This window comes from Scardinius erythrophthalmus, assembly GCF_964197995.2.
Source record: "Scardinius erythrophthalmus genome assembly, chromosome: 23".
Lineage (NCBI taxonomy): Eukaryota > Metazoa > Chordata > Actinopteri > Cypriniformes > Leuciscidae > Scardinius > Scardinius erythrophthalmus.
In genome coordinates this window covers 26,716,586-26,743,723 of record NC_138243.1, presented here as the reverse complement: position 1 = coordinate 26,743,723, position 27,138 = coordinate 26,716,586, and the positions used below count along the sequence as shown (strand labels likewise).

Genomic DNA, 27,138 nt, shown 5'->3' with positions numbered 1-27,138 from the left:
ATATCGAATGCTGTTACTTCCTATTGTTCACCTACAGAGGGCGGCAGACACACACACACACACACACACACACACACACACACACACACACATACACATACACAACTTTGAGGTTATCATCAAGCTATACTGTAAATGTATGAATGTGCAATGAAGAACATCAATACATGTGCAATAAATAAACATGTCTGTAATCATAATGAGAACACACCATAAAACATGATTATCTTCGATGTCAGACGTGTTTTTATTTTCTTGTAAAACAGCCAATAAAGTAGGCTAAGATTAGACATTGTAACATTTTACATTTTACACAAGTTGCACATCAGGGATATTGGAGAGTCAAATCAAGTACGTGCCCTTATTTTCTTTCTTTCATTTATTTATTTCTTTGTTTTGTATTTTGTTGTATAGTATCTACAATTAAATTCCCTGTATGCCATAGATATTAAAGTTTATTATTTGATGAACGGATGAATGGATCAGTGGGTGCGTCTTCACTGATGCTGTGTGTGAATCCTGCCAGTGTCGAGTCTCCATCATCATCTTCATCACTGCAGTAAGAAGCATCAGCATCAGCAGCAGCAGCAGCACTGCTCGGAGTCACAGCATCTCTCTGACATTAGATCTGCATCATCACAGCTGAAACACGGGACGGATCGAGGCTTTATCGGAGAACCAGCGGACATACACAAGTTTCCTCGCGATGCTTCCTTTATTTTTGTTCCTGGTCGCCCGCATTGCCGCGTCCATCCCACATTCGACATCCACGGGTGAGTTCACTGAACACAACTCTCTGTGTTTAACATGCGACTCGCATTTTCACAAAACAAACCTAAATTAAGTTCATCACACACGCCAGAACTTCCAGACCACGTTTAATGCGTTTATTCACAGGTCGGATATAACAGCAGCATCACTTCGGTGTTTTATTCAAACGTCCTCAGACATAATTCATGAGGGAGATGATAATGAGATGCTGGGTTATTTCGGGCTTATGATCACTTGATCAGAGCCCTCTAAAAGACGTTCAATTAAATATGATATTAATCCAAGTAGCCTACATGCATCTGCTTGACACATAAAGATGGCAATGAATAGTAAAACGCCTGCTTGTGCATGTTTCATTGCTCATAACTGTTATGATCTGTGATATTTGTTTGATATTACTTTGAGGTGATCCAGAGGTCATCTGAACAATAAATAGGGATAAAAAGACTATCATCTGCAAGACTGAAACATCACCTTGATGTTTTAATGGTTGAACTCAGTGTGATTGTTGTTAAATGTCATGTGCATCTCTTGCTGACCTTTACGAATGACTCAGTAATGGACTGTCACTGAGATGTCATTAGAAATCAACTGGGTTAGTGTTGTTGTGATAGAGTTTTTGTGTAATATTACTTATTAGAGCTGTTTTTAGCTATAAACCTATTGTTTCTTTTCCACACAATTTATTAAAATGAATATTATCATTGTAACACTTACAAAATGTGTATAATGTGCATAGTTTCAACCAAAATACCATATATTCCTTCAAAAAACATATATCATATATTGAAGCCTGTTTTGTTTTTAAACCTACAATTTCTTAAAATTATTATCACAGATTCCAAAAATGTACTTATGAGCCATAGTTTCCACCAAAAAAACATGTTTTTTTCAGTAAAATATACAAACCATATAATCTATCGTGTAATAGGTTACAGTAAAAACTACTTTTTAGCCTACTTGAAAATAATAAATACTGTATGTAATTTATTCATTATTCAAAGCTGACTTTCAGCATCATTACTCCAGTCTTCATTTGCTGCCCAAGAAACATTTCTAATTATTAATATTGACAACAGTTGTGCTGCTTAATATTTTTGTGGAAACTGTACTGTTTTTTTTCCAGGATTCTTCTTATTCATCAAAATAAATATATTTTGTAACATTAAAAATGTCTTTGCTGTCACTTTTGATCAATTTAATGCATTCTTAAGTATTCATTTTGTAAAAAATAATAATAATAATAATAATAATAAATAATTTTTACTGACCCCAAACTTTTGGTAGTGCTCTTCAAACCACATGTACAAAAACATGATATTGGCATGGCACCTGTCCCAACAACTACATTATTACCATGATACATAGTATTTTTTGTTAGTGAAGCTACAGTACCACAGTTTTATCCCAGTAGTAATAACTAGGCTTACTTTTTGGTGGAAACTGTAATTAGGCCTACCTTGGTACATTTCGGTAGGGGTTTTGTTAAAATAGAACTGTAAGCTTTGAGGAATCATTCCTTTCCTTCCCGATTTACTGTTTTATACATAATCAAATTGCAGCAAGTTTTCAGTGCCAGTGTTTTTGTATCAATGTACATAACACAACAAATGTTCCTGGCAGTGTGAAATTCATTGTAGCTCTATGCCCTCAGTTTGTGTCTGGTCATTGTGAATCTAGACAGTTCCATCAGCCGTGTTTCTTTTTGAACACAAAGTATTTTCTCCTATTTTCCATCTCACTTAACCTCACACATTTCTGAAGCACTGACATTTTGTCATCACCAAACATCTGCGCTGCATCTTTGAGAGTCAGCAAGTGTATTCCAAAGTTTAGCCGACACAGACACCTGTGTAAACACAAAGTTCCACTCCAGATTCTTGTGGCTGAATAATTCAGGTGGAAATGACATGCAGCGTGGCTAAGGATAGCATCACAAACTGCATCAGTCTGCAACACACATTTCCAAGTTACAGAGTCGACTTGTCTTTGGAAAAGAAGATGTATTCATTTCCTGTGTATACAGTTACACGTTTACACGTTTTGTAGGTGAAGTATGTGAACCGGTTCCGTGTGAGAACGGTGCTGACTGTCCCACTACACCAGCTGAAGAAAATGTTTCCTGTGAGTTTTTTAAGCCACTTTTAATGTGTCCTTTTGGATTCGAGAAGCCTAAAGGCCCATGAGATTTCATTTCTTGAAATTTTTCTCTGTAAGACAACATTTATGGAGCAATATGTGCCTCTGAGTTGAGTTTTAAGTGTTTTCCTATTTATCATTATCTGACGACGTATCATGAGTTTGCAAGGTTTAAAGGCCCGTTCACACGAAGAATGATAACTATAACGATAATGATAACTATATTAGCGTCCACACCAACACACAACATCGTTTTGTTTATTCTAAGCACGCACTGAAATTTATCGCCTGTCCCTTTAAATGCTCGAGCTCTTTAAAGCATGATGGATTCTGATTGGCTGTCAGTGTTTCTAGCGTTTATCAGCTGGGAAAAATCGTTCTGAAAGTGATTACAACGATATAATTTATCTGTGCCTTTTTATCGTTAAAGTTGTGGTGTGGACTCTGCTATTCTTTAAATTTTGAAGGATTTTTACAACTACATCTTTATCGTTATCTTTATAGTTATCGTTCTTGGTGTGAACGGGCCTAAAGTGATGTTTTATTTCTCCAAACTCATACAAATAAAGCTTCTCCAAAGATTCTTAGATTCAGCAAAGAACACTTTTCTTATCAATAATCAGTTTTGGCTATTCTTGAGTTGCTAGATGGTTCTTCAGATCAGAATTTTGGCTTACAAATGTAGAAAATAAAATTATTTATACAAAATATAATCATATGTGGTGTCAGGCAGAGACTTATGGGAATGTCCTTTTAGTGTTTTTCACTGTAAAATATTAAGTCAAAGTTTTTATTTGACAGTATTTTACAATACAATTACATATAATAAAAATGTATAGTATGGTAAGGTAATTTAAGCAAGTGGTAAGTTAACCAAATAACTGTTTTTTACTGTAGCATTTTTACATTCTTTTCCTGTAAATGAATTAAAAGTTTGTAGTGGAACTTAAGAAGGATCTACTGTTTCATCTAATTGGAATCTTTATTTTTAATAGTGACAATAGAATATATCCGAATTTCACAAACTGTACATTCTGCTCTCTCAACAGCATCAGGCTGGGAAGAGCAATCCGAAATCGGTGAGTTTGTTTATTTGAAGTCTCCTTTAATGGTCTGTTCTCTTCATTTTAATAAAGGTTCAAAAGAGCTTCCTCATTGAGACTCCAGATATGAATGCCATATTAAGCAGATGGCTCATGTTCGGCTTATGAGCCGTGAACATAAAAGATGTCAGCCTCGATTTCCATTCACTTGTTAATTCACATTTAAACATCTGCTTAACGTTCATTAGGAAGTCACACTGTCTGGAATCGTCTTTTACAGCCAATGCAGTATTTAAAGTGTGATGTTCAGACTGAGCTGAAAAGCATGAAATAATAATCACCTTGTGGGAATAGTGCGTGTGATCAAGCACACTAAACATCAAGTTCACTTACACATGAACCTGCGAGTATGACTTTAAATACCACTTCAAATGAATCCTGCAGATTTCAGATACTGTGTTTTTCTGATGCAGGGCTCTGCCGCCCGAACCCGTGTCACAACGGAGGGGTGTGTGAACTCAGTGACACCTACCGCGGTGACACTTTTGTCGGATATTTGTGCAGATGTCCACTTGGCTTCGATGGTGTCCACTGCCAACACAGTAAGAAACACTGTCTTTTTTAGGCACATTATTATAGTTTCAGTAATAATATGAGGAAACTTATTATGAGTGTACATCAGCAGATATGTTTCTATCCTATATATATATACACAGTGTTGGGGTAAGTTACTTTTAAAAGTAATGTGTTAAAAAGTAACTAATTATGTTACTTTCTATGGAAAGTAGTGCATTATGTTACATTATGTTAAGGCTCGCTCTCTTCCAGGCCATGCAGGTGTTTAAGGTCTTTTTTGCATGTGTTTAAAGTCCCCCTGTGGTTTAAATCAAGTTTGTAATGTTGTTTATATGTCTATGTGGTGTTTTTAATATGCTTTAAGACGAACCATGTGTAAATTCATAAGTCAACACCATTGCTGAGTATTTTTTTCCTTAAAAAACGCGGTTTGAAATCGCTGGTGTTTCTGACATCACAAACTATCTTGTAATTAATCAGATCAACGCGTCATCGTCAATGAGTGGATCTCTGAACTGTTGTGCGTGAGAGGGGCGGGGCTAATTTGCATATTCATAGAACCACTAAATGAGGCAAGGGTGTAGAGTTACAATCAAGCTATTTTAAGGCATGAATAATTTTTTTAAAGGAAATAACGCTTAATTATGACATTTTGGTGATCAAAGGTGAGTTTTAAGGGATAAAATGATTGACTACAGGGGGAATACAGGGGGACTTTCAACAATATAGCCTATATAACATTTACCTTTATTTTCTTTTAAAAACTCATCTAGAATATTATATTCTCTGACCACTAAGAATATTTCCTGATCCCTAGAGCTATGTATGCCATACAAAGGATATCTAAACAATAGGGTTATATTACCCTTACAACTCTTTTTATTGGAAGATGAAAGGAATGTGTTTCCGCGCAAGCATGAGTGCGCACGTCTAAGTGACTATGTTATGGAGAAGATACAAATTTAATTCAGTAGTTTAAAAATGTTCAAGTAAATTAATTAAACTGAAAAGTAATGTGCATTACTTTTTTATAAAAAGTAACTCAAATATTAATGTGTTATAAAGTAGTGTTACTACTCGTTACAACAAAAAAGTAATCTGAATAAGTAAAGCACATTACTTGTAATGCCCCTAACACTATGTATATATATATTATATATATATATATATATATGCACACACACAAATATACATAAATCTTTATCTCTAGCTACCATAATAATAACACGTCTAGTTTAAAGCTACATACATCTGAATGAATGTCCACTATATATCGCCCACTTGAGTACTGAATAAACGCATGTCAAGTATGTACAACAGGACAGCGCACTTGCTGTAGTGTATTATTTTGGCGTTAGTCTCACTTGTGTAGAAACAGAATCCGCAATAAAGTGAATATCCATGGTTTTCTGCTTCATTTTATCTAAAATAAATAAATAAATAAATTAATTAACAAACAGCTATTTTTGTCTGTTTGCTGTAAGAGCTTGTTTTTATTTGTTTTGTTTTTTTTGTCCTGATTCTCTTGTTTCTGTGGTTACCTCACACCTCCTGCATTTTTCATGGATTAGGAGAAGGAATATTGTGCTCTGTTCTATACTGCCTAATACGCATCGCACATGTGCATCAGTGACCTTAATTTGCACTGTCTCCTGAATTGACTTCTGAGCCTAGTCTATAATTAATGCCAGAGTGAAAGTACAGCTGAGAAAGATAAGACACTGAGGCTTGGTTAGCAGCTGGAGGCTGGGCAAAAACAGACTGCATTAGAAAACTCTTTTTGGAGAATGACATTCAGATTCATTATCTGCCCCAGTCCCCATGACCTGCTCAGTTTTTTCATTATAACTAGACTTCACAGCATTGGCCTCCTGTAGGATGTTTAGCGGAGTGTGACATGTATAAAAAAACATGGATGTCACTACACATAAATGACATCCAGTGCTTAGACCATTAGCCTATTATAACACAAAGCTTGCCCTATAGTGGAAAAAAAACCTTTTCAAAAATTTATTTAAAAGTATACTACAAATCCATTATCATATTTACTGACATATCACTTGAGACTTACTTACTAAATATTATAATTCAACTTTATTTGGAGTACTTTATTGCATAATGCACATTTCTTAATATTAAGCCTAAAATGTGTGTATAGCGGAGTATAGCGCAGGGGAGAAGTTACCTGCTAGATCACAATTCATTTTCAATAAGAGGTTCACAGGAGAAATCCTGTGAAACTGTTGTAGAGGAGCCATAAAGAAGTGAAGTGCATGCCACCTTGGGGAGTGCTGCCATCCTTATCTGTGTCGGCTATGCCAGTATCTGACGCTGGTTCTGACTTACTGTTTATTCTGTGTCAAGCACCACTGACTTCATTAACCTAGTTGCCTTGGCACAACTGAGCACAATGAATTTGCATTTCTTCACAAATGGAGTGCTGAAATCAGCATGTGTTCAACAATGGCACAAGCTCTGATCAGGAGAAGAGGCAACCAAAAGGAACTTGGGCATCTCAAAATGACATTTATTAGGTCAGAGGCTCTGTGTTTTCCTATGGAAGTAGCGTACAGTACCACAAATCCAGCGTGACAGCTGACCAACCCCCCTCTGCTCCTCACACCAATTTACTTGCTTGACTGCCTGGACTTTGGCCCCACGGAGGGAATCCCTCCAATCAGGAATCCCGAGTTTGTTCTATCGCAACTGACAGCGGTGCTTGGATGCACATGACTTGTATGAAGGCTGAATGCCAATGGTCGTTCCCCACTATGAATGTGCCAAAAAAACAAAACAATGCTTTGTGTTGGGGGTCATATAATGGAAACAGATTTCTTTCTTTTTTGAAATAAGAGTTCAATGAATTACCACAATTACTTAAAAAAATATTAAAATAATGTTAAATAAAATTAAATAATAATTTTTTTTTATGAATACATATATGTTTATGTAGATGTAATTTATTCCTGTGATGGCAAAGCTGAATTTTCAGCATCATTACTCCAGTCTTCAGTGTCACATGATCCTTCAGAAATTCTAATATGATGATTTGCTGCTCAAGAAACATTTCTGATATTTATCAATGTTGAAAATATTTAATGCTTAAAATTTTTGTGGATTCCCTGAAAGTTAAAAGGTACAGCATTTATTTGAAATGTAAATATTTTGTAACATTATAGGCCTAATGTCTTCACTGTCGCTTTTGATCAGTTTACTGCATACTTGCAGAATTCAAGTATTACTCATTTTTTCTTACTACCCTAAACTTTTGAGAAATTAGCGCTGAAAAAGCATGGACAATTATTCTTGCGGCTGACCTCATTGCATATGCATTTGTAGGAGTTTCCCTTTCAGACGCAAAATGTATGGGTGGAGAGTATTTAAATGAATCATGCAAGGTGATTTACTAAGGTTTGCGGTAGTCAGTTTAGTGGTATTTGCACCAGTACTTACAAACCCAAAAACGGCATAACTGTTTGTGCGCCTGAGATGAAATTGAATTTGTCAGTAGATCACCCACAGAAATTTCAACGCTATCTCACGACCAATTCGTACAAATTTGTACGAATGATAAAAAGTTGGCTAATTAGTACTAATTCGTGCGACCTCACTCGTACGAATTTGTACGATTTGTCTAAACCCACGTGATGGGTAGGTTTAGGGGCGGGGTCAGGGGTAGGTCATTCATATGAATTCATATGAATTGGCCAATTCGTAAAATATGTACGATTTTGCAAAAAACGTACTAATTCGTATGAGTCAGGTCGTATGAATTCGTACGAATAAGCCACCTCGTAGAATTTGTACGTTTTCCCGTGAGATCGGGCTCGAAATTTCCACTCCCATCGGCTGCATGCTAATTTTGACCTGTTTAGTAAATCTGGCCCTTAATGGTCATCATCACAAGTACAGTATGAGCACAGTGACATATGACCACCCACATTTATATCAATGCATATTCATCACTGCACCCAGGTGAGAACAGTGAGAACTACAGGTTAGCATATCACAACAGAGGAGATTTACATTGTAGTGCTTAAATGTGCAGTATCAAAAACAGCCTGATTAATGCAAGCAAGTAAAATGCACCTAAAATGCAACAAGATTGTAATTTTCAATACTAAACTGAACTACATCTGTGGAGTGATTGTGTCACCATTACTACTGCTATTGATAAAATGAGCAAAAAAAAAACCAAAACAAAAAAAATCCTGTAGACTTACACTGAGAGGGGAATTGAAGCATACTTAGAGACCAGAATATCAGACTGATTTAGCCTAGTATAGCAACCGCATAGCAACATACTACCCTGAAAACCTTTGCAGCAAAGTGCTGGAAACCTTCCAAAACACTTTAGCATCGTGACAATGAGCAAGACCCACTCACATATTCTTCTAAAAATGTAAACGTCGAGTTTTGAAATTGCAATGAGATTTTAAAAGTCCTATTCCTTTAGCTTTTCTTTTTACTCTGACACCACCCCATCAGAGAAATCTAACATCAGATCCTTAAATCCCACGTTTGTTCTTGAGGTTGTTCTGTGACGCTGTTTAAGCTGTGGATTTGGTTGTTGCTCTCCTGTGTTCTTCTGCTGTGGAAAACCCAAAGGTGTGCTTTATCTCTGTCAGATACCTGACACAGTTGAGCCTTGCTTCACCTTGCAGATCCCTGAATTTCTGCTCGGATGACCCCGCGTCATGCTGTCTGTAACGAGTCTCTTGAGTTCCTTTCGTTCTGCTTAAAAATCAAAGCCAGAGGTCTGTGCAGCATAAGTCTAACATACGACAACATGAGCGTTTCTGCCAGGAGTATGTCACAAAGACTGCTTATGAAATTAACATCACGGGAACTATCGTGGCAATTCGTAACTATTTTACGTTTTAGCGAAGTGGTGGCAAATACAATCTTATGTGTACATTTCCATAAAATCTTGACATCAGAAAAAGTAGATACTTCAGTGTCAAAGTCTCCTATGGACAACATTTAGGCAATAATATTTCCCTCTCTGTGTTTAGTTTATCTTAGCAAGTTTCGATATAAATCAGTATGATGTGGCAAATCAACACATAATGAGGAACAATTAGGGGTGTAACAATACCCTCATGTCAGGATTCGATACATATCACGATACTGAACTCGGGATACGATATTATCGCGATACTCCAAGACATATGGTAAAAGGTTAACAAAAAATTTACTGTTGATTAAATTTGATATTACATTGTGGGTGTAAATGAATAGACTTGGACTTGGTGCTGGTAACCCAATGCACAGGACAATGGTGACACCAGAATAAAAATACTGATGATTCTGAAGCTGAAAATACAGAATTATTTTATATGAATATTCTTGCACTCTTTATACTATATACAGTGTATTTAAAATAATGTACGCCACTTTTTACTGGTAACATAAGACATTTGGCATTATCAAATATTCCCCCATTGCATTATTATACATTATATTCAACATTATATACTGTATAGTAGTTTAATGTAGTACTTACGCTAAAACTCTGAAAACTTGAATTATTATTTTGGTCGAACTTTACACAATATTGTCACTATTGTAACTACATTTTTGTATTGCAATATATTGTGACACGATATATGGTTACACCCCTAGAAACAATATTTGACATTTTGGATCTTTTTTCAAGTTGTCGCTTTTGATCATTTCCTGAGGTGTCAATGGATGTCTGCTTGTCTTTTCAGATGTTAACGAGTGCGAGAAAAATCCCTGCAAAAATGGAGGCAGCTGCACAGACCTGCGAGCGAACTACACCTGCCAATGTCCCGGCGAATACATGGGGCGGAACTGTCAGTACAGTAAGTGAGAATCGACTTCATCACCTCATTTAATTAAACCCATGTGCATAAATATTTGTTATCATCTCATGAGGAGAAAACTAAAACTAGATTCGGTGTGTCAACTTGGAGATGAGAGCCATCTCCCTTCGACCGCGTTTTAAGGAGAATCTGAGAGAATGAGGCCAATATGACATTGACAGAGTAGAGTTCCACATTGCTCATGAAATCATTCTGTCATTTGAATGAATTCCAGCGGGGAACTGATTCTGTTTTGCTTATTTTTGTCCATGCAACATTTCCTAGATGTTTGTGCGCCTGAGCATGCCAGCAACGCCTCATAACTCACCGTACGTTCTAAGACTCGAGAGAATACCTGTACTTACATAACCATGACTTATTTGTTGGTATTTTTTGTGCTGACTCAAAACAAGATTTTCCCCATCTGTAGCTTAACACTTCTATGAATGCATAAAAGAATTAGCTGAAGATTAAAGTCATGCACTCTTACTTACACGGCTCTCAGAGGAGCGTATATAAAGTTACATCTCTTCATAAGGTTTGGTTTGCGATCATGCTGTCCAAGCACAGCAGGCAAAACTCCCTTCGGGCAAGTCTGAACAGCCTACGGCTCCTTTTCGAATCTCCCCAGTCGGCGGGTGGATCATTAAGTGGTTCAAGTACTCCGTTAATATCCCAGCGAGCGAGGGCCATCTCCGCAGGTGGACGAAACGATGACAGCAATGACCCTGGGGAGGACATCTTAGGCTTTGAGAGTGAAAACAGCATCTCTGTGTGTGAGAGCAAGGACACAACATCCATCGATGAATCCAAGGACGCTGCCTCCAAAAGCTCAGGGCTGACAGATGTTTTTGAGGACAAAACGGAGAAAGATGGCATTTCAGAGGCCGACACGGAGCCTGTGGCGGGAACCTGCGAGAATGATATTATAATATTAGCATTTGAGACCAAAGAACTCTGCGTTTGTGGTATTCCTTTGAATTGCTTAATCTTCCCTTATTATATTTACTCTTAAAGAAAAAAAAACATTTTCTATTAATAGTTCAGGAGACTTTTCCAAATAAGATAATTTTGATAATAATTCAATTAAAATCAATTCTCACATAAGTTAAGTTTTCAGACTTTTTAAATATATTTTTAAATAGAGGTGGCATAAATGCAATCTAATTATTGGTCTTAGCCAGGGTTATTAGAGTTAACTAAAACATTAAAAATAAATTTCCGTTACTTCAAATAAAATTAACTTTAACTGAAATAAAATTAAATATATATATATATATATAAACTTGGTTACACTTTATTTTAAGGTGTCGTTGTTACAGTGTAATTATATATTTAAGTACTGAGTAATAATAATTAACAACATGTACTTACTATAGGGTTAGGGTAGGATTAGGATTTGGTTGAGGGTTAATTGCATGTAATTATGCATAATTACTCTTATTACTATGGTAAGTACATGTAACCGATGTAACAAGGACACTGTAAGTGTTACCAGAAACTTATGTTTATTTAATTTCAGCTAGTTGCCAAGGAAATATTTCTCATTTTCATGGTTTAACTTGAATAATAAATAATGAATAATAAATAATAAAACTAAAACTTTTTTTTACTATAAAAACATGAATAAAAATAACCCAGAAAATACTAAAACTTTAAATTAAAATTAAATTAAAATGGAAAAGTAGAATAGTATCTCAATAATACTAAAATAACACATCTTAGCTATATAGCCTATATACTGAACAACATATTTCATTAATTTATTTTCACTGACTAAACTCTTAAGTTGTAAGCTGTACGTGTATTTTTAGTATTCACTAAAACCAGCTCACAAGAGTCATTTTTGTAGGCATCGTACTTCACTGTTCGAGTGGTACGTTGTTGATTAACTAAAAAGAATGGACTCACAAAAGTCATCCGTTCTTAAATCAAACTATACTAACTTGGCGCTGTATGCATTTAATTCAGTAAGAGTCGTCGTCGTTCATTCAGTTTTGGAGCATAGACCTGAAAATTAAATTTCCACTTCAAACTGTCATAAATATTGAATGCTTTGGAGCACAGACTTAAGTTTTTTGCTGAAGTGAAAAAAGTTTTAAAAAGTAAACTTGAAAAAAGTTTTACAACAATTGTACATTTATTCACAAAAATACAATTTTAAATTTTGATATGAAATATATATTTTCCAAAATACATTTTACCCTAAAACTGAGAGGAAAATCAAAGCCATAAATCTAAACAAACTGTGTTTCGTTTCAAATTTGAGGTTGATATCTTAAAAAATGAGCTTTCAGTAAGACTTTGTTTAGGCGTAGTACCAAACTTTTCCAATAGATGAAATTCGTCTCCCATTCATTTCCAATGCGGTCATTTTTGACCGCAATACAAGTGTGATTATTTTCTTCAGGACCATTAAACCATGTCCATGATTTTTTTTATGTGTTCACACAGCAAGTGCCAAAACCTTTACCAAGTTGTGTACCATTCCGATGAAGTAAAATATTCTGGAAAAAAAAAAATATATGACTGAACAGCACCAGAGGGTTAAGCAAAATCCAGTTAAATGTCTATGAGAAGGAAACAACTGAATATTTTAAGATTTTAAGATTTAAGATGTTATATGTGATCATCTCTTTTCTATGTTTATTCTCTCAGAATGTTCTGGACCTTTAGGAATGGAAGGAGGGATCATTTCCAACCAGCAGGTAACAGCTTCCTCCACACATCGAGCTCTGTTCGGCCTGCAGAAGTGGTTCCCGTACTTCGCCCGACTCAACAAGAAGGGCCTCGTCAATGCCTGGAGCGCAGCCGAGGGTGACCGATATCCGTGGATTCAGGTAATCTGCCACATTGACTGCATTAAATGAAAATCTGCCAATCTAGCGTCACCATAAAGACTATTCATTTATTAATACAGTACACATTCAAGTCTCATCTCATGCTTTTTTTAATAACTGAATATCAATTCACAAGCAATAGTAATAGTGGTGCTTGCCTTAGCAAAACCACTAGCTAACAACTAACTTAACATAACTTCAAAGCTGTATACCAACCATCCAGCACAGTAACTACTTTCTAAGAAAAGTATAAACACCCCACAGTAATTAGTTTTTACTTGGAGGCAAATTACATTAGAGATTTTAGGACTTCTAAAGGCGCAATTTCATTAGGAGACGCACAGAAAGAACATTGTGGGTGTTCACAGCCACAGTAATGACTTAAGTGGTAACCACACATTGCCACCAGCTATGCCCACTCAACACCAGCGTCCCTGGCCTTGTTCTGTTTGGCGACCTGTGTCAGCCTGACTCAATTTTTGTGCTCTCAAGATTAAAGAAGGCTTTGATGCCAATATGCTTTTAAATAAGACCTCAATTTGTTGCTGGAAAACCACATTACCTGTTTGTCTAGTCCTAAAATGTTCTCATTGCTGCATCAGAGTTGGTTTTTGCATCGGGACCCACATTTTATTTTGGACATCAAGTGGTGATCCAAGCCAGAATGGGTTTACAAACAACTAGATGGCAAGGACCCCAAATTAAAATGTGTGATGTGTAAAGACTTTGTTTTCAAAATGAAATAATTGGCTTTACATTGTCATTCTACTAAAGCAAAAACAAATGTTTAAAATAAAACTGTAAATAAACATTAATAATAAATAAAATACATTTAATTTGTATTAATTTTATGGTAGCACTTTTTTTAAGGTCGCATTTGTTAATGTATTAACTAACATGAACTAACCATGAGCAATACATTTGTTACTGTATTTGATACTCTTTGTTAACATTAGTTAATACAAACCCAGCTGTTCATGGTTTGTTCATGTTAGTTCGCAGTGCATTAACTAATGTTAACAAATACAATTTTTGATTTTAATAATGTAGTACATTTTTGAAAATAACATTAACAAAGATTAATAAATGCTATAGAAGTGCAGTTCATTATTAGTTCATGTTAACTAATGTAGCTAACTAACGTTAACTAATGAAACCTTATTGTAATGTAAACCGTTACCAACACTATCGGAGTTCAATAGTTCCCGCCAGTGGGAAGTTTCAGCGATGTTGGTTCCGGATGCATTTTTTCCATTTAGTCGGACTTAACGACTTTCCTGATGGAAAGAACTACAATCCCATGAAGCATTGCAAATTACATAATTGAATTAAAAACTATGGTGTAAAAAACTATTCACTTAAAGTTGATGATAATATCTATATATTTTAAATTTGTTGCAAAATATGCTGTCTGGAGTCGTGGCGCTTCATTGGGACTGGGCAGTTCTTTTGGGGTGATTTGCTCGCAACTACTCTCTGATTAAAGGAATTTTCTGTACAGCATCATGGGTAATGTAGTTTTTCACCACTTATTAATAATAAACAACCTCCCAACAGGTCTGTCTTGTAAGGTTTACAAGCAGGGCCTAAAACTAACTTATTTCCACACCTAGGTAGATTAGACTCTTGCCGTATCCGGTTGGCAAAACAGCAAAAACGTCCTTCTTGCAAAGGAACGATTCGAGCAGCGTCTTCTGTTCCTGTTTTAGATAAAAAGCCAAGTCTAACTCGTTCATTGTAGCGGCCAAAGCCGTTTCAAACAACTGGTGTTCATCCATAGCCATCTTGCAACGTTTACTAATGACTTCGACGTCACAGCGCTGTGACACTCGCCTCTGGCCCGCCTATATCAGATAACCCGATGTGATTGGTGCAGCTCGGATCGAGGGGCATATTTAATGAGCATTATTACTCGACGCCAGAGTAACTCGCTGAGCAAATTCAATTTGTGCTCTCGCGAGAACTCTGGATTACCAGGGTAAATGGTTACGGTTACGGTTACCAGCCGTAAATATTTTTTACCGGCCATGAAAGTGTTTTTGCAAAAACAGGCAGTAATGACACCAGTGAAAATTCACAGTTTTCAGGTTCAGAAATTTAATAAAGTGAACAAATATAAAATAACTTGGCTGTTGTAAAAATGTATACATTAAACATAGACTAATCCTTATAAAAGTTAAAAAAGATATTCAGACAGGAATTTCTCTTTGTCTTTTGTTGTTGATTTCCATTAATGACACTGACAGCTGCAGGACTATTAGGCTGATGTCACTAAGACCTGCACGGATCCAATATACTGATACTGTACACACATGCGTTTTCTTTCTCAACTATTTATGTTTATGTTTACTGGGATACTTCATGTGAATTTGTCCTTTCAAGTGCAAGAAGACACGAAAGAGAGCTTTCTGGGAGAGCGCTTCGAATGTTTGTGCACAGAAAACTTCAGACAGTGAGCGAGTAACGAATTGAGTTCCCTTTTTCGCCTTGGATATTTAAATTGGCAAGGTTTAAACTTTCGTGACGATGCAACACTGGCCCGTCAACTGTCCCGAGCGTCGTTAACGTTATATTCTCACAACATTGCATTTCAATTCATAAACATGTTACCGGGCAACTGGTGATTGACACGGTTTCATATACGCTGATTTCTACTTGCATTTGGCGGTTGGCGAGTGTTTAGGCGCTGTTTATAAGTATAAAAAAAATTTCCCTATGGAAAAAAATTAATAGCGTTTATTTACTTCCAGAACTTGACTGTTGAACTCTATTTACAATTTTAGATTTATTTGCTTTTTACAGTGCAAACTTTCATAGCCAACTTCCACACAGCCCCTCTCCAGATACATAGCCTTTATTTTCTTTACCACAGCAATTTCTGATAGGGACAAATTATTGCTCCACAGCCCACGAGGCTTCACTCGTTCATCTTGTAAGCGGAGGCCATCGATTTTGTGCTGTCCCCTCACAGATAAATCTACAGCGCAGGATGAGGGTGACCGGACTGATAACACAGGGTGCCAAGCGAATCGGAAGCCCAGAGTATGTGAAATCATATAAAGTGGCATACAGCGAAGACGGGAAGGCCTGGAGCATGTTTAAAGTCAAGGACACAGATGAGGACATGGTAAGACGGGGCACGACGTTCGTTCCAGACGAGATGAGAGAACCCTAGGGGGATTTTTTTAAATTAAGAAACTGTCCGCTTAAGAACTTCTCCTGCCGACTCGGCCCTATTTCCAGTTTTTATTTTTATCAGTCAGACTCCTCTGATTTAATATATCTGCAACACATCTGCCTGAAAACTATTTTATCCCTTCAATGTAGCATTTATCATAATTTAGGCCAGCTATATATGAATTATGGCTTTTATGATAATGATAAATCAATAAAAGTACATATTGATTTGACTTTAAATTATATAATTAAAATTATAATATCATATTAAATAATTCAAATACACTTTTGTTTAACATTTTGGGGTCAGTAAGAAAAAAAAAAGTTTTTAATGAAAGAAGTCTCTTATGCTCACCAAGGCTATTTATATATTAAGTAATATTATATTAATAATATTTTTGAAATAAATAATATTTTGAAATATTATTACAACTTATTAACTTTTCTATTTTTCTATTTAAAAATAGAAAATAGATTTACTTCTTCGGTGCAAAGCTGAATTTTCAGTATCATTACTCCAGCCGTCAGTGTTCATTTTAATATGCTTAATTTGCTGCTCAAAAAATATTTCTTATTATTATCAATGTTGAAAACAGTTGCGCTGCTTAATATTTTAGTTGGAAACCGTGGCTCATTTGTTTACACATTCTTTGATTAATAGAAATTTCAAAGAACAGCATTTATTTGGTATTTAAATGGAAATCTTTTGTAACATTATAAATGTTTTTACTGTCACTTTTGATCAATTTATTAAATCCTTGCAGAATATAAGTATTAATTTATATTATTATTATTATTATTATTATTTTTAAATCTTACTGACCCTGAACTTTTGGATTGTAGTGTATGTGGGTAAAAAACAGTGCAGTGTGATATGAGAGTCGTGAAACTAACTTATTATATGATTTAGCATTATTGTACATGAATATTTGACCATGATTATTTTTGCTATTAATAGTTTTGTTATTTTAATGCAGATATTCACAGGAAATACCGATAACAACACCCCCTCTGCCAATTCCTTCAGCCCGCCGATTGAAGCGCAGTATATCCGCATTTACCCACAAGTCTGCAGGAAACACTGCACACTGCGAATGGAGCTCCTGGGCTGTGAGCTCACAGGTCTGTGTTTTGACACACTATGGGCGCAGTGTTCGACACAGTCATGAGTCATGAGAATTATGTTCACTCTTGCAATTGTTTTTCAGGATGCTCAGAGCCCATGGGGATGAAAACCGGACACATCCAGGACTATCAAATAACCTCCTCCAGTGTGTTTCAGACCCTAAACATGGACATGTTCTCCTGGGAACCCTCCAAGGCCAGACTGGACAAACAGGGCAAGGTCAATGCATGGACATCAGCCCATAACGACCAATCACAGTGGCTGCAGGTCAGACTTAAGACTTTCATACTGTATAACACTATTACTGTATATACTGTACACTCACCAGCCACTTTATTAGGTACACCTTGCTAGTACCTGGTCGGACCCCCTTTTTCCTTCAAAACTGCCCTAATTCTTTGTGGCATAGATTCAACAAGGTGCTGGAAACATTCCTCTGAGATTTTGGTCCATATTGACATGATAGCATCACACAGTTGCTGCAGATCCATGATGCGAATCTCCCGTTCCAGCACATCCCAAAGCTGCTCCATTGGATTGAGATCTGGTGACTGTAGAGGCCATTTGAGTTTAGTGAGCTCATTGTCATTTTCAAGAAACCAGTTTGCGATGATTTGAGCTTTGTGATATGGAGTGTTATCCAGCTGGAAGTAGCCATCAGAAGATGGTACACCATCTGTGATCATGAAGGGATGGCCATGGTCAGCAACAATACTCAGGTCGGCTGTGGTGTTTAAATGTTGCTCAATTAGTACTAAGAGGCCCAACGTGTGCCAAGAAAATATCCATTACACCATTACAGCACCAGCAGCCTGAACCGCTGATACAAGACAGGATGATCCATGCTTGCATGTTGTTTATGCCAAATTCTGATCCGACCATCTTGAACAAACCAGCAGAAATCCAGACCTGGCAATGTTTTTCCAATCTTCTATTGTCCAGTTTTGGTGAGTCTGTGTGAATTGTAGCTTCAGTCTCCTGTTCTCAGCTGACAGGAGTGTCACCGGTGTGTGTCTTCTGCTGCTGGAGCTCTTCTGCTTTAAGGTTTGACGTGTTGTGTGTTCAGAGATGCTCTTCTGCTTCAAGGTTTGACGTGTTGTGTGTTCAGAGATGCTCTTCTGCTTCAAGGTTTGACGTGTTGTGTGTTCAGAGATGCTCTTCTGCTTCAAGGTTTGACGTGTTGTGTGTTCAGAAATGCTCTTCTTCTTCTTCAAGGTTTGACGTGTTGTGTGTTCAGAGATGCTCTTCTGCTTCAAGGTTTGACGTGTTGTGTGTTCAGAAATGCTCTTCTTCTTCTTCAAGGTTTGACGTGTTGTGTGTTCAGAGATACTCTTCTTCTTCTTCAAGGTTTGACGTGTTGTGTGTTCAGAAATGCTCTTCTTCTTCTTCAAGGTTTGACGTGTTGTGTGTTCAGAAATGCTCTTCTTCTTCTTCAAGGTTTGACGTGTTGTGTGTTCAGAGATGCTCTTCTGCTTCAAGGTTTGACGTGTTGTGTGTTCAGAGATGCTCTTCTGCTTCAAGGTTTGATGTGTTGTGTGTTCAGAGATGCTCTTCTGCTTCAAGGTTTGACGTGTTGTGTGTTCAGAAATGCTCTTCTTCTTCTTCAAGGTTTGACGTGTTGTGTGTTCAGAGATGCTCTTCTGCTTCAAGGTTTGACGTGTTGTGTGTTCAGAAATGCTCTTCTTCTTCTTCAAGGTTTGACGTGTTGTGTGTTCAGAGATACTCTTCTTCTTCTTCAAGGTTTGACGTGTTGTGTGTTCAGAAATGCTCTTCTTCTTCTTCAAGGTTTGACGTGTTGTGTGTTCAGAAATGCTCTTCTTCTTCTTCAAGGTTTGACGTGTTGTGTGTTCAGAGATGCTCTTCTGCTTCAAGGTTTGACGTGTTGTGTGTTCAGAAATGCTCTTCTTCTTCTTCAAGGTTTGACGTGTTGTGTGTTCAGAGATACTCTTCTGCACCTCGGTTGTAACGAGAGCTTATTTGAGTTACTGTTGTCTTTATATTAGCTGAACCAGTCATATCATTCTCCTCTGACCTCTGGCATCAACAAGGCATTTTCTGATCATCAACAGAACTGCCGCTCACTGCATATTTTCTGTTTTTCGGTCCATGCTCCATAAACCCTAGAGATGGTTGTGGGTGAAAATCCCAGTGGATCAGCAGTTTCTGAAATACTCAGACCAGCCCGTCTGACACCAACAACCATACCATGTTCAAAGTCACTTAAATCACTTTTCTTCCCCATTCTGATGCTCAGTTTGAACTTCAGCAGAACGTCTTGATCATGTCTACATGTCTAAATGCTTTGAGTTGCTGCTATGTGATTGGCTGATTAGATACAGTATTTGCGCCAAAGAGTTGAACAGGTGTTCCTAGTGGCTGGTGAGTGTATAATATATATATATACTGATATATACTACTACTATATATATCTACTGTTAAAAAGTTTAGGGTTAGTAACATTTGTTTTTGGAAGAAATTAATACTTTTTTTCAGCAAGGAAAAAATATAGATTTTGCTCATTAGAACTAAATAAATCAGCAAGCTATACGATATAAAGCTTTTCTCTGTGTTCTCGCTGTTTTTTAACCCATAGTTAAAAACACTATATATTCTGGTTTATGAAGCCCTCTCTGGCAACCAATCATGAACTAAACAATGTTTACTTCATTAAATATTCATGACTTTGTACAGTCGCAGAAACTTTCATTTTCAATTTCTGCCTCTGAGGGAGTTAAAAAGTCACACATTGGCACGCACAAACTGGAGTGATAAACAGCTGGTGTTATTTTTAAGACAACAAGAGAAAATGTATGTGGTGATTTCAGGATTTCTAAAGAGGCACCAAATAGGATACCATATCACAAAAGTTATTTCATCCAATGGGATCATTTAGAAATCCAAGTGGGCTGAATTTGACACATGGTGGGTGGTAGGATGTGGCATCAATCTATTTATATGATTTTAGCCAAAAATTTCCATGCCATATAAACATATTCATCCTCATGCAATCAAATCAATCTTTCATTTAGTCCATAATCTTCCATGTACACTCAGGTCAGTTTGAGGTCAGCTACTGTACCACCAACATCACTAATCTAGCTAAACCGGTAGACTGTTATCGTTATCAGTGAACCGTAAATCTGAGCTCGGTCTCAGAACGGAGGGCCGTGATGTTTTTAAATGGCTGAGTCTGCATCCATTGAACTGAGATTGGGAAATTGGATCCGAGAGAACAGCCTAATGTATATATTATATGACACCGGCACGCTTGCAGAGCCGAGCCCAGCCGCTCAAACCCTCCTCTGAGATTGCAGAGCTGCTATGAATGCCGCTCACGTCAGGCCAGGTCAGAAAGCAGAACCTCAGTCCTCATGAAAAAATAATACAGAGCCAGGAGGAGGGAGAGAGGGAGAGAGAGAGAGAGAGAGAGAGAGAGAGAGAGAGAGAGAGAGAGAGAGAGAGAGAGAGAGAGAGAGAGAGAGAGAGAGAGAGAAAAACTGACTGCGCAGTTGTGTCCCGTTCAGGATGTAGGAAACGGAATAGCTTATTCATATAACAGCTGTATATTTTAATAATATACCTACATATTGTTTAATATGAATATGATATCTTATCATATGAGGTATTTCCAGAAATATTAAATTATATTAATAATTATTAAAATAGCAAGTTTAATATGTATTTAAACATTTATATATTTAATATGACTGAGTAGATATTTCTCTAAACTAATTTCAATACTGTAAAAACAATTAAGAATAAAAAATTCTATTTTGAAATAAATCAGATAAAATATTGAAAAGTGTCGTCTGTGATGTGAATTTATTAAATATAATGAAATAAGTACAAATGTGCTCATTGTACTTATAAGTACATTTGAACTTATTTCATTATACTTGCATAATTTATTTTAATGTTTTTTCTCATCTGAATAGAGATATTTCTCTAAACTAATTTTAACTGTAAAAACTAATAAAAATAATATTTTAAAATAAAAAGAATAAATAAAATATAAATGATGTGAATTCATTCAATATAATGAAATAAAGTACAAATGTCTTAACTTATTTCATTATATACTAATACTAAATCATGAGAATTGTTATGTCATTATTTTATAGTTATTTAATTTTTTTCTTCTTTTATTTAAATTCTGATTTGATGGTTGGATTGCTTATTTTCACAGTGAATTAAGTTCTTCAGCTGAGAAAGACATTAGTCTGCAAAATGTAGAGACTTAAATAATTAGAATTATTTTATTATAATTAATCTTAGTATAAAGTTATTTGACCTAAACGATCAATGGTCTAAATTAGGTATTTTTTTACGTTTTAAATACATGTGTATTTACATAAACACGCCCTGTGGGTGTGGCCAATTCAGTTCAACCCTAACCATCCAGAAATGCATTTGATGGATTTCGAGAGAAGCACACTGTAGTTTCAGGCCTTTGGGCATCGTCATCTTCACCATCATGAGGCACGGCTAATTTTAATAAAAGCCAAGTTCATTAATCAGGTCTGGCTGTTTTAGCGAAAACAAGAAGCTTCAGAGCAGTTCATTACAGCAGCCCTGAAACCCTGTAATACCTCTAAAGTAATAGACTTACAAAAACCCAGCGGCCTGAAGATGTTCCTGTGGTGTCAATGCCGCTGATTTACTCCGGTCCTCCGAGGGGAAACTCTTGACGTCAATCATCCCGTGAAGGGCTGTTTTAAACAGATAACAAGCTGAGAGAGAGTCCTACCAAAGCAGGTGTGAGATTTGTTTTAACTTCAGACACCTTTCTAGTCATTTGCAGAGGTATAACCTACTTTACAACGACACTTTTAGACGTGTCTACATTGCAAGAGCCCGTCGCACCTTCAGTTGGATGCCCCGTTTCTATTTTTGCGCAGCTACTCCTGCTATTTCACTTTCCCCTTTTCATCATTTTATGTTATTGTTGCTGAAATCTACCTTTGTGCTCACTACACCATTTTCTCCATCGACTGCCATTCAAATTTAGCTGTGTATGCTGATGAAAGAAAATAAAATTTTCTACGAACAACATTTTTTTTACCGTAAAATGTGCTTCTTAAGTGATATATTGTATGTAGAAACTGTATGTCTCTCTCTCTGTCTCTCTCTCTCTCTCTCTCTCTCTCTCTCTCTCTCTCTCTCTCTCTCTCTCTCTCTCTCTCATTATCACCAGATGGATTTGCTGATTACAACCAAAATCACAGGAATTATCACCCAAGGAGCCAAAGATTTTGGGCATGTGCAGTTTGTTGGTTCCTTTAAATTGGCATTCAGTAATGATGGAGAGAGATGGCTCATATATCAGGATGAGAAGCAACAGAAGGATAAGGTAGGACACTTGCTGTGTTCAACAGAGTATGTGAATGAACCCCTATGCTTCATTTTTGGTATTTGATGCTATTCGAAATACATTTTATGAGAATTGAATGTCTTTTATAAAATTCCCTCAGCTGATTGTAAGGAATAGATGGAGCCTCTCACACAAACTCAGTGAAGGACATGACTTTGGCATTAGCCTTGAGAAATTTTAAAGCTCTCAGCATTTTTATGACAATCTCTCACCTCCAGCTGAAGAATCACCTCCATGCTTCCCGTCCGGAGCGGCTGCAGCTGACAAGACTTTTTTTCAGCTTTTTCAAGCTTTTGTCAGACACCAAACTCAAGCAGGAGTCATTCTGTGGAGAAGAGAGAGACAGTTGTTTCTATTTAACGTTCATTAGACAAATATAACTTGACTGATGCCAGTGTTGCTATGTGATTGCTAAGGTGTTCTGAGTGCACTGATTGATTGATTTATTATTTTTAAACTAAATATAATATGAATTATTAAATATTAAAATGTAATATAAATTAAATATGTTTAGATTTTTGGCTATATACAATATATAACTATATTATTTTCTAACAGCCACTGTTGCCGGGTAGATTGTTTAATATAAGAACTAAAATGCAGTGAAAGTCTAGAAATAATCATAGCATGTTTTCCAGCGTTTTTAATTAAATAAACACAAAAAGACTTTTATACATACAGTAATAATATATAAGCACACTACCATTCAAAGTATGAGGTTAAAAAAAAAAACTAATACTTTTTTCAGCAAGGATGCATTAAATTGATCAAAAGTGACAGTAAGGATATTTGTAATTTTACTAAAGATTTCTATTTAAAATAAATGCTCTTTGGAACATTCTATTCATCAATGAATTCTGACAAAAAATGTATCACTGTTTCCACTAAATATTAAGCAGCACATACTGTTTTCAACATTGATAATAATAATATGAAATGCTTCTTGAGCAGCAAATCATCATATTAGAATGATTTCTGAAGGATCATGTGACACTGAAGACTGGAGTAATGATGCTGAAAATTCAGCTTTGAATCACAGTAATAAATAAAATTTAAAAATATATATGAAAATAGCAACCAGGTCTTTGAAATTAATAAATATAAATATAATTTTTTTTTTTTTTTCTGTATTTGCATGGTGAGCATCCTGAGCTCCTCTAAGAGACTTCTATTGACTCTACTCTAAACTTTTGAATGGTAGTTTAGGCCAATAATGTTATTTATTACTAAATCATTTTAATAAATGACTTCCAAATGAATCACTAGCACATTTTTTAAAATTGTATGTTCCCCGGAATTAAGTCATACAGGTTTATTCATGAGGTTGAGTAACACTGACAGAATTTTCTTTTTTAAGATCTTTTGTTATCTTTTCTCATCATAACCCTCTTCCTTCCCTCTGAATACACAGAGACAGAGTTTTTGTCCTCTGAATACACACATACACTGTAAGGTCATGGTTGGGGGTTGTTAGTGGTGTTGGCTGGGTAATCTATTCTGACAGCGCTGATAAGAGACGGTCTACTGGAATAGATTCTCTCCGAGGACACTAATCTGTGAACGACGTCCTTTAACGAGTGCTATTAAAAGAGTGCAGGTTAAGGGTGTATGAAAGCCAAACGTTTGCTTTTATGGTTATTTTACCACCACATTATTGTGCACTTTTTAAAATGACATCAGAACTTGCTTTCAACTGATTCAGCATTTTTAATAATTCTTTGTCCTTCTGTGTCATTGGCAGATCTTCCAAGGAAACTTTGACAATGAAACACACAGAAAGAATGTGATTGATCCGCCGATCTACGCCCGATTCATCCGGATTCTTCCGTGGTCGTGGTACGGACGCATCACTATGAGGGCGGAGCTTCTGGGGTGTCCAGAGGAACAGTGAAAGTTCACCGCATTTCTGACGGACTGTGTAAAAATAACTTTAAACATTTCTAATGGTGATCTTTCAAGGATGCTAATGAGTCGATGATGATTGTGATGACTCTGAATGGATTTTTTTTCTCTAAAAAAAAAAAATCACAACGCTTTTTAAATGTTACTGTCATCGTACAACTGACTACTTTTATTTCAGAGTATAAACAGCTGAAATAGGTCAATTGAATCCACTCAGGTCAAAGGTCACCTGCTAGAATAGCACTTCGAGTTTATGATTTATGAAAATTAGAAGGAGGTTCTGAGAACTGTTGTTAACGTTCTCATGAATTTATGTATATTAACTACTGAATGGTGTCGTTTATAATTTATTAATATTGAGTAAAAGCAAAATAAAAGAATAAGTAGGGGAGAGTGGGGTAAACTGTGCCGCTTATTAAGATTTATTTGACACAAACACAAGACTAAAGATGTTGTCACATTTACCATTGTATGGTGAATTTTTGCAGGTGAAATCTATGGAAGCTTATTTTCTGCCAGGGAATTAAAAGATCAAAAAGGTACATGCGACTATCTCACAAATTTGGACTTCTTTCTCGCAAGTTTTTTCTCACAATTCTGACTTTTTCTCGCGATTGCCGCGATTGAAGTTTATATGCCACTATTCTGACTTTTTTCCTTATAAATAAGATATAAACTTTAAAAAAATTAAAATTAATTGTGAGATGAAAAAGTCGCAGTTACCTTTTTTTTTTTATTCTGTGCCGGAAAAATATTTTCTCACGCAGATTCGCTGTTTAGACCAATAGAAAGCTGCTGGGCTTGAAATGACTGTGAGCTGTGCTTCAAGCATCGCTACAACATTGACAATAGACAATGGACCTTTTTTTCCTGTAATTTTCTGCTGAAATTTAACTAATGTGACTGTACCTTAATATCTATCATCATATTTCAGGATGTCGACTGAAATGAGAAGTGTCTAATAGCCACAGTGGTTCAATGACACAACTTGCCCTGTGTTAGGGGTAACCTGTGACATATCATGGGGTACATTGAATAATTGGGAAAATGTGAATATATTTACTAATGCATAATCCCTTTCTAAAGTCTATGTTGCTGGCTGCACATAATTTGCATTTTCATAACCCAGCCCAAAATTATTTTTACTGCTTAATACTTTTCTACAAAAAACATGCACAGTTTGCTAGAATAAATGGGCGACACATCTTACCCCACTCTTCCTGCATACAGCTACAGGCAGAATTATTTCAACTCAATATAGCGTTCAGTATTTCATATATATTCAAAGTCAAGTATCCATGAAATCAAAATTATATTAGTTCCTTGATGGGGAAAAAAATAATTTTTGTACCGTCGAATATCATGTTTCACAATATAGAAGTGAAATGGGTTGCAGGCTGCGTTTCATGTCGACTTGTAGCAAGCATACAATTGTTCCTTTATTCATTTCTTTTGTAGTGTTTTTAAAAATGTGTAAATATGATACAGTATACAGCAAGAGCAGTTTGTTATCTATACTAGCTTTCTATTTCTTCATCGCCGTATTCACTGGACAGTTACTGAACTGATTATAATGTAATATAGTATTACTGAACTGGTAATGGTCATTTTAAAAATAAAAATCAAACTGTGAGACCGTTCCTACAGAGCTACAGTTTTATGTCCACTGAGTCTGAATATGTATAAGGACGTTCAGTTGCTGGTCTATTCCGTTTTCGCTGATGTTTTCACTTTGCATACTTCAATAAACACACACAGCCTGACCTTGAACACACAATCACTTTCATAAAATACAGTATGCACAGGAAAGCTATTTGGTGAGGATTGGAGTATATTCTGTAACACATCAGATTTTTCAAAGACTTTGTATGTTGACATGTTGACATATCCATATCAGCTTAAGATGACATATCCTTACTTCAGGCCGCATCATAGCACTGAAACTGTGCTCGTTAAAATCACAAATGATTTACTCTTAGCTTCTGACCAAGGCTGTATCTCAATACTAGTTTTACTTGATCTTAGTGCTGCGTTCGATACTATAGATCACACAATACTCTTAGATCGGCTACAAAACTATACCGGTGTTCAAGGACAAGCATTAAGCTGGTTCAGATCATACCTATCTGACCGCTACCATTTTGTCTATTTAAACGGAGAAAAATCGATCATAACTCCAGTAAACTATGGAGTGCAGCAAGGATCTGTGTTAGGCCCTCTATTATTCTCAATATATATGCTGCCACTTGGAAATATTATAAGGAAACATGGAATTAGTTTCCATTGTTATGCTGATGACACTCAACTATATATTTCATCACGGCCGGATGAAAACGCTAAATTATCCAAATTGACAGAGTGTGTT

At 36.1% G+C, this 27,138-nt stretch overlaps 2 protein-coding genes across 4 annotated transcripts in view; one reads left to right on the top strand and one right to left on the bottom strand.

Moving 5' to 3' along the window:
• Positions 1 to 553: 553 nt before the first annotated feature.
• On the top strand, positions 554 to 26,413 carry edil3b (EGF-like repeats and discoidin I-like domains 3b). The gene is made up of 11 exons (XM_081355119.1): positions 554 to 773; positions 2,821 to 2,895; positions 3,960 to 3,989; positions 4,427 to 4,555; positions 10,244 to 10,357; positions 13,016 to 13,197; positions 16,169 to 16,324; positions 17,352 to 17,496; positions 17,583 to 17,767; positions 22,695 to 22,850; positions 24,613 to 26,413. The coding sequence occupies exons 1-11, from the start codon at positions 707 to 709 to the stop codon at positions 24,760 to 24,762; spliced, it is 1,389 nt and encodes a 462-aa protein (XP_081211245.1). The 5' UTR covers positions 554 to 706; the 3' UTR covers positions 24,763 to 26,413.
• The window catches only part of LOC308684086 (uncharacterized protein), a 48,579-nt gene continuing 28,478 nt past the window's right edge, over positions 7,038 to 27,138 (bottom strand). The window contains exons 2-4 of one of the 3 annotated variants that reach the window (XM_081355123.1): positions 23,084 to 23,196; positions 10,852 to 11,269; positions 7,038 to 7,298 (exon numbers count right to left, since the gene is read on the bottom strand). In XM_081355123.1, coding sequence (XP_081211249.1) covers positions 10,889 to 11,269; positions 23,084 to 23,107 — 405 coding nt within the window. In that variant the 5' untranslated portion in view covers positions 23,108 to 23,196 and the 3' untranslated portion in view covers positions 7,038 to 7,298; positions 10,852 to 10,888. Of the gene's footprint in view, positions 7,299 to 10,126; positions 11,270 to 22,109; positions 22,210 to 23,083; positions 23,197 to 27,138 lie in introns of those variants that run through there. The other 2 variants (XR_014029321.1, XM_081355122.1) reach the window with 2 other exon arrangements.

Bases quoted from the DNA above. Each gene is read 5' to 3' on its own strand.
- edil3b (XM_081355119.1), top strand. From the start codon at position 707: ATGCTTCCTTTATTTTTGTTCCTGGTCGCCCGCATTGCCGCGTCCATC. The intron at 2,896-3,959 runs GTGAGTTTTTTA...CTCTCTCAACAG, and splicing joins AGCTGAAGAAAATGTTTCCT to CATCAGGCTGGGAAGAGCAA. The intron at 17,497-17,582 runs GTCTGTGTTTTG...ATTGTTTTTCAG, and splicing joins CCTGGGCTGTGAGCTCACAG to GATGCTCAGAGCCCATGGGG.